At 42.0% G+C, this 13,708-nt stretch overlaps 1 protein-coding gene across 5 annotated transcripts in view; it reads left to right on the top strand.

Annotated features, from left to right (window-relative positions):
• The window catches only part of ERC2 (ELKS/RAB6-interacting/CAST family member 2), a 900,269-nt gene that overhangs the window by 810,339 nt on the left and 76,222 nt on the right, over nt 1-13,708 (top strand). For 2 of the 5 annotated variants that reach the window (XM_040246396.1, XM_040246395.1), the window contains exon 17: nt 9,859-10,798. In XM_040246396.1, the coding sequence (XP_040102330.1) occupies nt 9,859-9,885 (27 nt within the window). In that variant the 3' untranslated portion in view covers nt 9,886-10,798. Of the gene's footprint in view, nt 1-9,858; nt 10,800-13,708 lie in introns of those variants that run through there. The other 3 variants (XM_040246394.1, XM_040246393.1, XM_040246397.1) reach the window with 3 other exon arrangements.

Below are 13,708 nucleotides of genomic sequence, written 5' to 3'. Positions count from 1 at the left end.
AATATCAACTTCCTCTAAATGCAAATGTGCATTTTCAGTTTCCTGTCCAGTTGTAGTAAATTTTATCTCATTTTGGTTTAGTTTTCAAATTTGAATTAGAATTTCATCCCATCGGTTCTCTTTCCATTGGCCCCAGCTTTCATCAGCATTATCTCCATTCTTCTGTTTGTGATATTCACTTCATTTTCCCCCATCCCCCCTGCCCTTTACTTTTCTCCATACCTTCTATCACTGTGCCAGTGAAAATGTGGCTTCTTACAGCTCTCCCACTGCCCTCGAGGCACCAGAGTGAGGCTCTCAAGGAGTAGAGTGCCTGGCATAGAGAGGGAGAGAAATCACTCTGGGTTACAGTGGGCCCTGGGCGGTGGATCACCAGGATTCACATTCCTTTGCTCGCTCACCCATGAGCCTGTGTACACACAAGGCCCGGGAACAGTCAGGCCCCCAGAGCACAGTTAGAGGGTGCTGCCCTTGGCTCGAGGCTGCCATCGGACCAGCCAGGGCTCTTGGAGGGCTTTCAGATAGTGGCCTCATTGTGACAGAGCTGGGTTAGCTATTGTACATCCTCCACTTCAGGGTGTCCACTCTCATCTATTTCTAGAAAATTGATCGCCCTAATCCTACATGTTACTGACTCCACTTGACAGTTTCCAGAATCCACCTGCAGATGTAAATAGTGGCTTTGGGTCCCTTCTCTGCCACTCCTGTTTACTCTGTGGTCCCAGCATGTGTTGGCTCCCAGCTGAAACATGAGTTTGTACCACTGGACACATTTCAGAGCACTGAATGTCCACTGCCATTTTCTGCTGAAAATTCCCATTGATTATGCTTGAGACACGTACTATTTTCCCATAAGCTGCCAAATACCTTGTTCACTAGAGAACCCAGACATAGACTTGGGCTTTCTTTTCAAATTAGTGGTCATGGGGTCGATATACAGATTATATTTTAAGATACAACAAAATTATCCCAGTGATCTCACCCATGCCGACTGCACCTATGCTCTGCTTCAGAGAGGCTGCAGCACTCGCTACCTTGGTTTTGACATTTCTGGTCTCGAAACATGTCCCCTCTACCCTCTTCTTACAGGCAAAAGAGCCATAAGGTAGAGTTAGATCCAAAAACAAAAACAAGCTTCTTCTTCTCTCACCCTCGCACCTCTGTCCATACTACATACACCTGAGCTTCCAGATTGAATTAGTCTGTATCCTGGAGAGCATTCCTACAGGAGGGGAAATTCCAGCCAGCAGGTCCTTACTGAGATGTGGCTGCAGAAAGGTAACAACATTTCCAAGCCGCATGAGTTTCTTGGTCCCGGATCTGTCTTGTAAGCATCCCCACCCCTGCTGCTTTTCTCCTCTTCTTCCACCTCCCGAGCGCTTGGATTTTATGTTTGGGAAACAGGGCTTCGTAGAGTCTCACTGTCCACCCAGAGAAGGAAGCAGTCACAGCAGCCCCTCCCCGGGCCCTGTTACTTCTCAGAGACCCGACTCCAGGCCTCTGGATTCCCCACTCGCCCTTTCTGTGAGATGCCGGACGGGCTTCTGTGATTGATGCCCTGCTTTCCTTGCACTTTCACCAGCAGATTAGCCAAAGTGCAGCCCTTTGAATTCTAACAAACAGACGAGGGGTTTAACTTGCTCCATTGCCCCCAGAAGATGGATTCTGTGTATAGAGTTGTTATTCCTAGCTTTTGCTTAGGGAGGGAAAAAAAAAAGAATTTATTTTATGTTTTGAGGTTAAATGAATGTGGGATAAATGTATACATAGTGTCCTGTGTGTATATATGTATGTATAGCTACATGTCAGACGAACCGAGGACTTTTCCACATATGGAAGAATTTCTCAAGATCATGTTTAACTAGAAATTTCTCTCCCTAACTTCCCCTGTGTGAGTGTTTGAATGTTCATTATATATACATATATGTGTGTGTGTGTGTAAATACATTTTCATGTTTCCTACATAGAAGAAAAATTGACTCCTATGTATCAGAATTGCTAAAGTATAGTTTCAGGACAACCAAAAAGAAATTTGTTCCCCATGACGGTAGCCTAATAAGAGAAGTTACGTGTCATAGGCTTTTAGTATCGGTTTCCCATCCAAGTTAGTATGTCTGAAGCTTGACTAAACAAGAGACGATAGAGGTGCTTTGCATTGCAAATCTAATTTCATGGCCCACTTCTTGGAAGAAGGCTTTGGGTTTTGGCTTCAAGTAGGGATGAAGCCTTCAAATTCAAAACCTATGAAGAAACGTCTTGTTGGACTAATGTTTATTGAATGGGAGAAGGGTCCAGAGATTTCAACTGTTCCTACTCTTGGGCCAGTCCTCTCCACATCGGAGTCAGAGAAATCCTGGAATGCATCTTGAACTATATCTTATGATCCACTTGCCTCTTTTCTTTTTGTAAACAGTTAATTTTCACAAGTGAAAATATAATTGACCTTTACCATTGTATCAATTTTAGATATACAACATATGATTTGGTATATGGATATACTGTGAAATGATTACCAGAATAAGTTTAGTTAACATCCTTCACCACACAGTGTTACAAAGTTTTTTTTTCTTGTGCTAACTTGCCCCTTTTCAGATGCTCCTTTTATCGCAAGTGGATTGGAAGATGCTGTGTTTAAAACTCAGCAGATTTTTTTTTTTCAAGCAAATGAAGTAGAAAGATAGCTAGATGTCATTTTTTTAATCCCTCAAAGAATCCCCAAAGCTACTAAAACGCAAGCCAGAAGGAATATGTGATTTCTCACCATTGGGAAATAAAGGTGGTAATTTATTTGTTTGTTTGCTTTAAGAGCAGAAGCTCTGGAATGACCCTGTCATGGCTCTTTGTGAGGCCACAGGTAGGAAAGAAATGAGGACAAATGTCTGCACTGCTGTGGGAGGTATTTACCTGCTCCTTCCTTACTAGCTGTTATGTGCTCACCCAACCATTTCAGTCACAGGAGAGGAAGGGAGGTGGGGTGACACAGCTCTTAGGAAAGCTGGCTGTGCAGATGAGCAAGTTACTGCCAAAGCTGTGTAATCTGGGTGTGATGTTAACTCCTTACATGTCAGCATGCAAGGGCATGATTTGATAAACCCTGCCAGCTAGGGTCTTCATATCTGGGGAAAAAGACAGAGCTGCTTAATGCGTCAGGATCCTCCTCTTAGAAAAGGGTTTTTCCTTAAAGGCAATTTGAGCCTATTGAAGATTTCAGTCTTACTCTATTTTGGATAAAGTTGTTTTTCTCCCCTTTCACTGGTTCCTCTTAGTTTTAAACCTTGTGTGCAGTATTAGGGTTTCATTAAGAGATTTGTTGCAGCATCCTTTGAGTCAACAGGGGTTTTCAGACACAGTCTACCCTCCCCAGCTTGTAGATGTAACTCATCTTGGCATCGCGGAAGGGTTGATTCCTTTTCAACTTGCTGCTTTAATCCGGTCACATTTGTCTAAGAGGCAGCTCTTTAGCTCCCCCATTGAAAGGGGATGGCCAACTTTGAAAGGTCTGGAAGCAGGGAAATCCATTTTCTCTTGCTTAAACACCATTGCCTTTTTTTTTCTTGAACTGATGTAATAAGGGTCATGTCGGACTTCCATGCCCCGGGCACTTGCAGCACTCAGAATATAAGGAACCACAGAAAACAGAATTGAAAACATTCTTTAAACGTAAATGCACACACAGTGTCAAGGGGCTAGGGAATTTGGTCGCCCACTAGCCAGATTCTGCAAACTACTGTATCTGTGGAACAATATCATTTGAAAAATTGTTTCAGCATCTGTATTTTAATGACAGGTATAAACCATAGCTTTGAATAGCCCAGAGATGTTAAAATAACTAAGGATGGTTTAACACACTGTCTGATCCTTTTTTACATACACCCTTTTGCCTTTGGTCTTAGCACAGTATCAAATAAATTGTTGTAATAGTGACAACCTATGAAATGCCACCAACAAGGGTGGTGTGCCCAGTTATATTTGTATACATTTTTAAGGTCTACAAGTCAGGTTAATTTTCATTCTCCAGTTTAATTCACACAGCAGCCCTGTGAAGTATCAGGGCCTTCTGATTCTTTTTTCTTTCTGAGGCACTTGAGGACATGAAAAGTCAAGGGGCTAGGGGATTTGGTTGCCCTCTAGCCAGGAGACAACAGAGTCAGAATCATGCTAAAAAACACAATTTTCACTCTGTTTAACAAAGCCAAGCGTTAATGACTGATGGATGAGGGAGTGAAAATAAAGCCTGTCTCCACCCCACCCCTTTTTTATGGCTATCTGGCAATGGCTCAGCTTTTAGCAGATGTTGACTTTGGGCTCCGAAAATATATTCTTGGCCAGTGTACAACCTTCCAGCATTTTCATCTTCAGCTGGGTATCTTGTATCTTTCAGCTGAGAGAGCTGGCACCATGCACTAAAGATTGGTTTGTCAGAATTAACTTTTGCTTGAAGGAAATAGAAAGCTAGTTTTCATGTCACCCTATAATGATAGTTGGAAAAAAATGAGAAAGTGCCTAAAGATGCTGCATTAGAAGTGAAGGAGAATGTCCCACAAGCTTCTCAAATGTTCTCCATGGCTTAACAAAGAGGATTTAGATGGCCCCCTGCCTCAGGGGGTCCCGGTGTGGTAGACTTGCTGAGAACCAACCAGGCTGCACAGGCTTGCTTGCAGTCTCTGCGTCTCCCTTGAGAAACACCCATGTGTATCTTTTAAAACATGGACATCGCCCATCATGTTTCCCCTTAGCCAGGGCTGTTCAGCTCTCACCAAGTCAGGTTAGAAGAATAAATCAGAAGTGCAGCTAGTGCCATGAGAAGGAAGATGGAACCATTCTGGGCAGAAACAAGTAAACACAATCTTGGCAGCCCCTAAGGAACTCTGAAATCCAGGCTGCCTTCTCTATTAGAGGAGTCAAGTCATTCAGAAAAGCAGGGGCCAGTCCTTATAGGCTTTCTGGTTTGAAAATGCATGTTAAATTCCCACATGTGCTGTGACAGAGCGTGAGGGGTATGGGGGTGCTGCCTTTTCCCTCAGGGACTTTGAAACTTGGTGGGGTGCTGCTGATAAGCTGTATAAGGGACATCTGCTGTATGCATGTGAGGTTGTCTTTCTTCCAAGAGCCAGAGAAACCCCACCTAAGTTGTACCATCCAGTCCCGACCAGGACCTTTAACAGCTTGGAAAGGGGCAACACGGAGTCCTAAGGACTTCAGAGCTGAGCTGAACAGGAGCCTCAGGTGTTTCCGGGAGCCAAAATGAGGGCTTCTCCCTGTGGCTTCAAGGTTCACATGTCAGGAGGGTGAATCTTTGTGGTCAGATGGACTGGAATTTGACCCCCGCTCCACAGCTCCTGGCCAGGTGTACTTCAGTGACCTACCTCATCTTTGTCCCTGAGCCTGCCTTCCCCAGTCTGCACAAAGACCCTCCCCAGCCCTGTGTCCTAATGATTCTTAGGGAAGAAACACTGCAAGCCATCCCATTCTTTCTAACCTGGAGCTGGTGCTAATTCCTGCTGGCTCATTTCTAGCCCAGGTCAAAAATTAATTAGCATTTATAAACAGAGCACAGAACAGGTATCTGAATCTAGAAAGGACTTGGCTATTCTTTGGGAGAACTTGTCTGCAAATGGTTACCACAGGCTGTGACAGATCAGATTATCTAAGAGTTTGCAGCCATTCCTGACCTCGTCACATAAACAGAGACATCGACTTATGGGCTATGCATTCTAGGAGGCAGGAGAGGTGACAGACACAAATGTGAGGTTTCCAGAGGAAAGGTGTGGACTTGACCCGGAAAGAAAACCCGTTGGTGCCTTGATAAGGCTTGATGCCCTTATCTCCAGGCTCACACTCCTTGCTTTCCTTTGTACACACTCTATCTCCCTAGTTCTGGCCAAGCCTGCAGTTTAGGGATGCTAAGAGTTGCTGCTTTGCTCAAATCCGGGCACAGGACACATCATATGCCCAACACTGTGGTCTTGCTTCTGTGACTTGCGTGGCCAAAGTTTGCAGAATGCTGGTGCTTGAAGTTTGCAGAAAGTATCAGAGGAACCATGCACTTCTAGGAGGAGTAGGGGTGGATCTGGTGACTGCCCACACCACACCCTGTCAGTAACCAGGAGGTCACCCTGCTTGTCCCACCAGGAGACCATGTTGAACTTCCTGGCAGAGACAAGTGGCTGAGTTCTTACAGAGGCAATAGGCTGATTTAAAAGTGATGCTTCGTAATTTCATTCTAATCTTCAGTTAGGATGAGTGTGACAGTAAGGTCCTCATTAGGAACCTAGCCCTTCGATTTCAAGAAAAAAGCCAGCTATCAACTGAAAGAAAATTGCAGGGTTTTTGTGTGTTTTTTTCTTTTTTTTAAAAAATAACACCATCTCTGTGATGGGCTGAGGCTTGCCTGCTGGCTATACCAAATACCTCAAAATAGAGACCAATTAAAGGTTTACACTGGTCTGTTTATCAGGTCATATCACAGAGTTCCTTCCCAGACCTCCATGGCTGGGCTAATAAATGTCCCCACAGCAAGTCTCCCATCTTGTCAGTGATGACTCAGTCACTTTGCTCTTAGATCTTGTCATCAACATAGACCCTTGAGCAGCCCATCCGGTGAGGGATTTTGTTTTATCTCAGTATTTAGAGAACCCCATTAGAGCCCAGCATCTGGAACTGAAGGATTTCCGTCAAGTCTTCATATCATCTCTGGAGCAATAGATACATCCTGAGTTTATTTGATAGTTAAGCCTCCTCCCTGTTTAAAATGGGCTTTGTGGTCACTGTGCTCTGGGCTTCAGCCCACCTTGGATGTTCCATCCCCAGATGCTGTGGACAAAAGCAGACGGATGACAGATGGACTAGAGGTTTTTTTCTCATCGAGATATTTTGGCAACTCCTGGCATAGCAATCACTCACAAGGACAACACACAAGGGAGCAACACCAGGCAGCCTCCAGAAAACCCGCTGCAAAGTCGATTTGAAAACAGAAAAACAAGGGAAGGAAACTGACTCTCCCAGGCCTGATAGATGCATTTTAAAACTTCCAGAATTTTTAAATAACTTGGCATGAAGTTAGGGATCAAGTGACATTTATCTGGTTTTTATTTTTTTGGTCCCCAGATTTACATTTCTGGGCAGTAAGGTTGCCGAACAAATTAATATTTGCATACAAAGATGCAGGTGGTGCAGGAGTCAGACAGCTGTGAACGTTTGGAAATATTTGGGGCTCCGTCTCTGATTAGCTCCTGCATTTTTGTTTTTTTATTCCCCAAGCGGACACTCACTCTGACCCAGATCACTTGGTGATTAGGGTCAATTCATGTTTAAGCTTTGAAGATTAGAGAGACCAGAAATGGCCACCACTTCCCTTTCTATTTTCTTTTAAATACTTTTAACTTCAGAAACTAGAAACTTGAAAGATATGCATAATATTCTGAGCACACTGAAGGAATTTATCCACATTTCTGCCATGTTAAACGTTAGCAAAGTTTATATTGGACTGTCATATTTCTTTACTTTATTCACCAGCATACAAGACGTCGATCTCAACATCTGGCTTTTAATAACCCTCGACATCTGGGAGCTCCTTTTTATTCCTATGGTGGACGAGGCACAGTAGTGATATTGGCAGTGTGTATTTTTGAGCTACAACTCCTGTCTGCTTCAATCATAATTAATTACCACTTTTTAATATATTTAATTTGCTAAAAGTAATTTGCATTAGACCACACTTCAGCGTTAGAAAAATAGTTATAGATTTTGGTGGCAGTGGCTTTCTTTCCTCCTTCTTCTTTTTCAAAATTTAAAACATATTTGGATTTGAAATAAACTGGATGTCTACATACTGTTGGTTTTAAATGCAAAATGAAATAAACTGCTCAGCAAAGGGAATGATTTTACAGCCATTCAGAAGCAGTCAGCAGGGTCTGTAGGCTGCATTTTGAGGAAAACAACCTATTTTTGTGTGTGTGACTTTGGCAAATCATAGCATATCTCTGAGTTTTCCTGCAGCAGTGACTTTGGGAGTCAGGAAGCTTATAATGAAAGCTAGGACCTCCATCCAGAGAAATATACTTACACACATACCCACACCATTCTGCAAGGAATTGCTAGACCCTTTGAGACCCATTTGTGGATGCTTGAGGGATTCCCTGCTATACTTTCCTTCTTTATTAGCATAAAAAAGGACATAAACTTTTCTTTTCTCCAGGAACTGAGAGAAAATTGAATGAATGTAATAATCAATATTTCTCAAATTAGGTAGGGAAAAGGGAGGTTCATTGCCAGGAGCAATTACTAGACTATTACTATTACCACTGTAGTGGTAAATAGACACAGGTAAATTTTACATGAGGAGGAGACCCAAGTAAGATGATCAGTTGAAATTATGTTGGGCCAGAATATTACTAGCCAGACTGTCAGTGCAAATTCATACTGAGTTGTCCAATTCGGACTGTGTGCGAATCCCTTGATTGACTCAAATAAGTGGGACGTTGTTAATTCTTTGGGCTGTAGTCTGGTGAACTCCCTTTGTCAGAATAATATTTTTAAATATGCAAAATAAAATTCACAAAAATACAAAAGAAATCATATGAAAACTCATTTCAAAGACCATAGATCCAAATTCTTGAGCAGATAAAATCATCTTAGCCTTGTTGGCAAGATTAGGTCAAACTGTATGAAGTTGCTGTTTTTCTAGACCCAAAATGGCCAACAGTGGGCCTTTTCATATAATTCAACCTGATATTACAACAACTTAAGCAATATGGGTACATATTGTGAGAAAATGCTTAAAGTTATTGTTTTTCCTGTTCCTGGTTTTCAAAACACAGAAGCCAATCATGGGAAAACCTGGGTTTTTCAGGGCTTTGTTAAAAGACACAGCTCCCAAATTACGTGTGAGACCAGAATCTGAACACTGAGTTTTCTACACTTTGTTTCTATCCTTGCAGTGAGCAGTGAGAATTCTTGTCCAAAACACGACCTTCTGACTGCGGATATACTTCTGTCTGTATAGATTCCATTTCCTTGCCCATCCACCTCTTCACTAAGTGAGGACAATGGCCTGAACCATTCTGGAAATGTTTTCAACAAGAATTCAGACCAAATAAGTTCCCATTTATCCACAGTTGAGCACAATTTTAAGTTAAACAAAACTTCCTTTCTACAAGCATTTTACTGAATTGAAAGTTTACTCTCTTGGCTTTGAAACTTATTTGATTGCAAATGTATAATCATTCCATGCAAATGTATAATCATTCCATGGTGGGCACATCCTCTTTTATGCTGAGAATAAAATAGAAGCTGACAAATCCAGAAGATCACAGCATGTTTGAGCCTTTGTGAAATAACCAATGTGAATTATCGCATGCTACAGGAGTTCGTTCCACCCAAGTTGGTGGAATTTTGGTTTTTTTAAAATTCTTCTTCAGCCTTTATTGATACTTCAAGCTTAAGAGAAATTAAGGGTATTTAGTTACTATAATTACTTCTCTGCTTACTTAAAAGGTTTAATCTACTCTTTAGGCATATGCAATTCAGATTGCATGCTTTCCAAAAAAATAATCATCTGCTAATGTAGACTAATTTTAATCTTCTAATCCAATCTTGACACAGAGTCAGAGCCTGGTGGGTGGAATGTTTTTGTGTGGGGGTTGCCATAGATACAAAACTCAGTTATGTATTTGACAAGTCAGTGATGTGGAACTTTAAGTTACTATGGAATTTTTTTTTTCCTTGCTCTTTAAGATTAAAAAACAAAGTGAAGATCAGTGTGCCTTTGCAGTGCATCCCAGTGTAACTAACCTTCTCTTCTTTCATTCCGGTGCTCCCCTCCTCTCCGTGCACCTTCTTACCCCTGGCCGGCCGCAGGATGACGAGGAGGGCATATGGGCATAGCCGGGCCCGTAAACCAAAGTTCCAGTTTTGTTTTGAGGGGTGAGAAAACCATCTTTTATATCCTTTTCCTTTTAAAATTGTGTTCTAGTGTTGTATTGTGTGCGTGCTCGGTTGTGCTCACTGCTGTTTGTGATGTGCCCTGTATTTGCTTCTGTGTGCCGTGACAACCCCCAAGAGCTCCCTCCTCCATATCCCCCCCTCCCTGCAACCACATTATTGTTCTGCCTTGTTGGGGCCGGGTTGAGCACCATTCAAATGTTTCTATGTTGTTTAAGATGTAAACTCTGCCCTCATTAGGATTTATCCACACTTTTAAAGGCATGATTGTGGACTCAGAAATTGTCACAGTTCTCCAGTCATGGTTTTCAGCTGACTGCTTGCTCTTACCAGATATGCCAGTGTGGTGTAACTCCCATGTCCTGGTTGTGTCAAATGTTTGGCAAGGAATAAGGAAAACAAAGCTATTTATCTTCATGGAGCTGAAACTATCATGTGTAAGAAGCCCATATAATGAATTGTACTCTCTTCTATGGCAATTCTGAAGAAAACACAAGGAGCAAGCCATTGTAATGGTGAATGGGTAACTGTATCTCTTTAAATGAACTTGAATAGAAATGTTAATATTGACAGACTCATGAGTGGTATTATATCTGTTGCTTTTTGACAATTGCGTGTCTATAGAGTTTTACATTATTTCCATGCATTGTGTTTTTTCAGAGGATTTTGTTTTTTTAAAGGTTGATTTTCATCTATTGGGAACCCACTGTTTATTTCTTGGCTGTCTGCATTATAGTTGAATAGTGGTGGATGTAATGCTCTGTGTTATTAATATAAAATGGAACATTGAACTCTGTCAACTTTTGCCATTGGGAATCACACCTCTCCGGGATACTGCAGGCTGTTTAGCACCAAGTCACAAATGCTCTGGAGCTGAATATATCTACCTGTGGTGACACAGACTATTCTGTTGAAGTCGGTGACATTGTATATGAGCATATATATATCTATTCAGAACAAGAAATGTGGTAGATTGTGTGCCATAGTCAGAAGTACTCACCATGCAGTTCTTTTTCTGGGACAAATGTGAAATGTCCCAGGTCTGTGATTGGAGAGGCAGTTCTTTAGGATAAGTAAACAGGTGTGCCCTTCTGCAAGTCTTGCACTCATATTATGTTAACAGTGGTTCTTCAGATGAATTTGAAAATAGTAACTGGTATGTTTCGCCCGTGGGTGACAGTTTTCATTGACATTTTTCACTGCTCGGTTGAACCCGTCGAAGGTCCCATGAGTGAGTCAGACTACTTCCTCTGGTCCTTCAGGGAACACACAGAGGTTTGACTTTCATTTATAGCGTCTTTCCACATAGTTACAGATAGATGTAACACTTCCTGGATCCGTTGACCACCAGTAGAACCTGCTTCCTGGTCACTTCTCCCCTCTTCTCCCTTTCTTTAGTAAAGAGAAAACAGTACAGAATTAACTCTTCCAGATGCAAAGTGGTTCCAAAGGGAAACTTGTTGATATAGGGAGGTAGGGAAACCAGAGAAATGCTAAAATTTGTCTGAGAGACTCCCTATCTAGAGAAAAGTTTAAGAGAAATATGGCCTTTACTCATACGGAATAGCTAATAAAGATGCAAATTGACCTAAAACAGCTCTAAGTGAGAAGTAAATATTTTATAATGTTAGTGAACATATGAAACCTGCCCACAGCATGCATGTAACAAGTAGGCAAAGGAAGATTCTGTGAGTTTGGGGGTTGCCTAGAGAAGTGTAAGTCCTTCTTGGGGCTCTTTTGTGAACCTGCTTCTGCCATCGTGTTATAGTGTCAGGACTGGGCTGCGTATGTGTCTCCTCCTGGATGTGTGCTGTCCTTAGTCATTCAGTCATGTCCAACTCTTTGCGGCCCCGTGGACTGTAGCCTGCCACACTCTCTGTCCATGGGGATTCTAAGAGCAGGTTGCCGTGCCCTCCTCCAGGGCATGTTCCCAACCCAGGGATCAAACCCATGTCTCCCACATTGCAGGAGGATTCTTTACCATCCGAGCCACCAGGAAAGCCCCTCCTCCTGGAAAATAAAGACTCTATTGCTCTTTCACAAAATTTTGACACCCCAACCCCCCGCCTTCCACCATCCGCTGACATAGAAAGCTTGTCATTTTCAGGATGAAACTGGTGCCAAGGCATATAGACAGCCTTGCTTTGCTCAAGGGAAGCAGAGATAATGGTATTAAATCCCCATCCTCCTTATTCCTTTATGAAATTTCCCCAAACACCATGTATCCCAGAAAACAAATGCCTTCTGAAAATTAGTCAATGTATAATCCTGCTTTAATATGTTGTAATAAATTTTATAGGCTTCTGAGGAAAACTACTTATCTTTCTTTATGACTCCTTTAAACAAGTTTACTCAGATATCCTCGGGCCTTTAAAACCATATCTTAAGGATTTAAATAATGAGATACTGGGAGAACCTTCTATTTCTGAACAGCCGTTCCATGTTTTGAGTCGCATTACAATCTGTGGGGCCTAAGGAGATATTAAATTTATAACTAAAGATGGATAATAGTGGCACATTAAAAATTAACTGTTTTGAATATTTTGATTTATGGCCCTTATAAAAGAAACATTACAAGAGGTTATTTTACTAGGCATCAGTAATATGCTTATAATAGCATCATAAGCCTCTGACTTGAATCTGGTGTTTTGGTGTTGAAATGGATCATAATTTAGGAAAAGTCACTCCAAAAATTACAACAAATTGGAATTAGCATAACAACCCTGACAGCTCCTCCCTTTTTTGGCACTTCTAGATACTAACCTAGGCATGATTCATTTGTCTCACTGTGATCATCCAAGGGTGGTGTTTTCTGAGAGCAAAGTGGACTGGGGAAAGTTTGCTTTTCTAAAGAGTTTTGACAGCCCCTAGAGCTAGTTGTTTCCCCCATAAACTTCACACCCTAGCCCAGCATTATCAGCATGTGACCTGTGTAGTCCACAGAACCCTGAGCTTGGTTTCATGCTCTGCTGTCACTGTCTTGAAACTGTTAATAATTTCTGAATGAGGCATGCCACAGTTCATTTTGCTCCGGGCTTCCCAAATGATGTGGTCTGGGATGGTTAGATCCACTGTGTATTCCTATATGCTGCCTCCAGGCCCCCTCCCTGTTGGCTCATCCCCACTCCTGTTTTCTTATGGCTGGAATTTACCTTCCTCCTGCCTTATTTTTCTGGTTTTCTTGCAGAAACCCGATGGGATCACATTTCCAGCAATTTGTTACCCTCATGGGCATTACCAAAATGTGTATTCAACCATGGCCCCCTTGTGTCACCCCCCAATTTAATTGTGAAAATGTGCTCTTGGGGCCCTTCTGCATTTTCTATCTTGCTTTGAAAAGTACAGGAAAAGCAGCTGCTTAATTTCTCCATTACTTTCCTTTGGGAAAATCCACTTGATGTGACAGTGATCTGTGTCAAAAAATAAGCCTTCATTTCCATTGAATGGAAGTGCCTTCCTTGCACCCCCAGGAGGCTCTTTGGTTTGTGAATATTCAGTGAGGTGAGACAGTGGGGTCCCTTGCAAGATCTAGGGCCACACCTGCCTTGACATTTGAATGTTTCAGCTTTTACTGTGAACTCTTGTAATTGAGCAGACATAGAGTACAAAATCATTTTTATTTCTTAAACCACTAGAAAAGAATAAGTCTTTTTAGATTGAAAACATATGCAAATGTTTAGGACCCGATTCATAAAAATACAGATGTGGGCATTAACAAGTTTTGGCACAGGACCGCGATGCTAGTAGATGAATCCTGTCAAAACGA

The sequence above is a fragment of the Oryx dammah genome, unplaced genomic scaffold (assembly GCF_014754425.2).
Source record: "Oryx dammah isolate SB20612 unplaced genomic scaffold, SCBI_Odam_1.1 HiC_scaffold_9, whole genome shotgun sequence".
NCBI classification, from domain to species: domain Eukaryota; kingdom Metazoa; phylum Chordata; class Mammalia; order Artiodactyla; family Bovidae; genus Oryx; species Oryx dammah.
The sequence above is the reverse complement of the archived record's forward strand: the minus strand, read 5'-3'. Positions and strand labels throughout refer to the sequence as shown.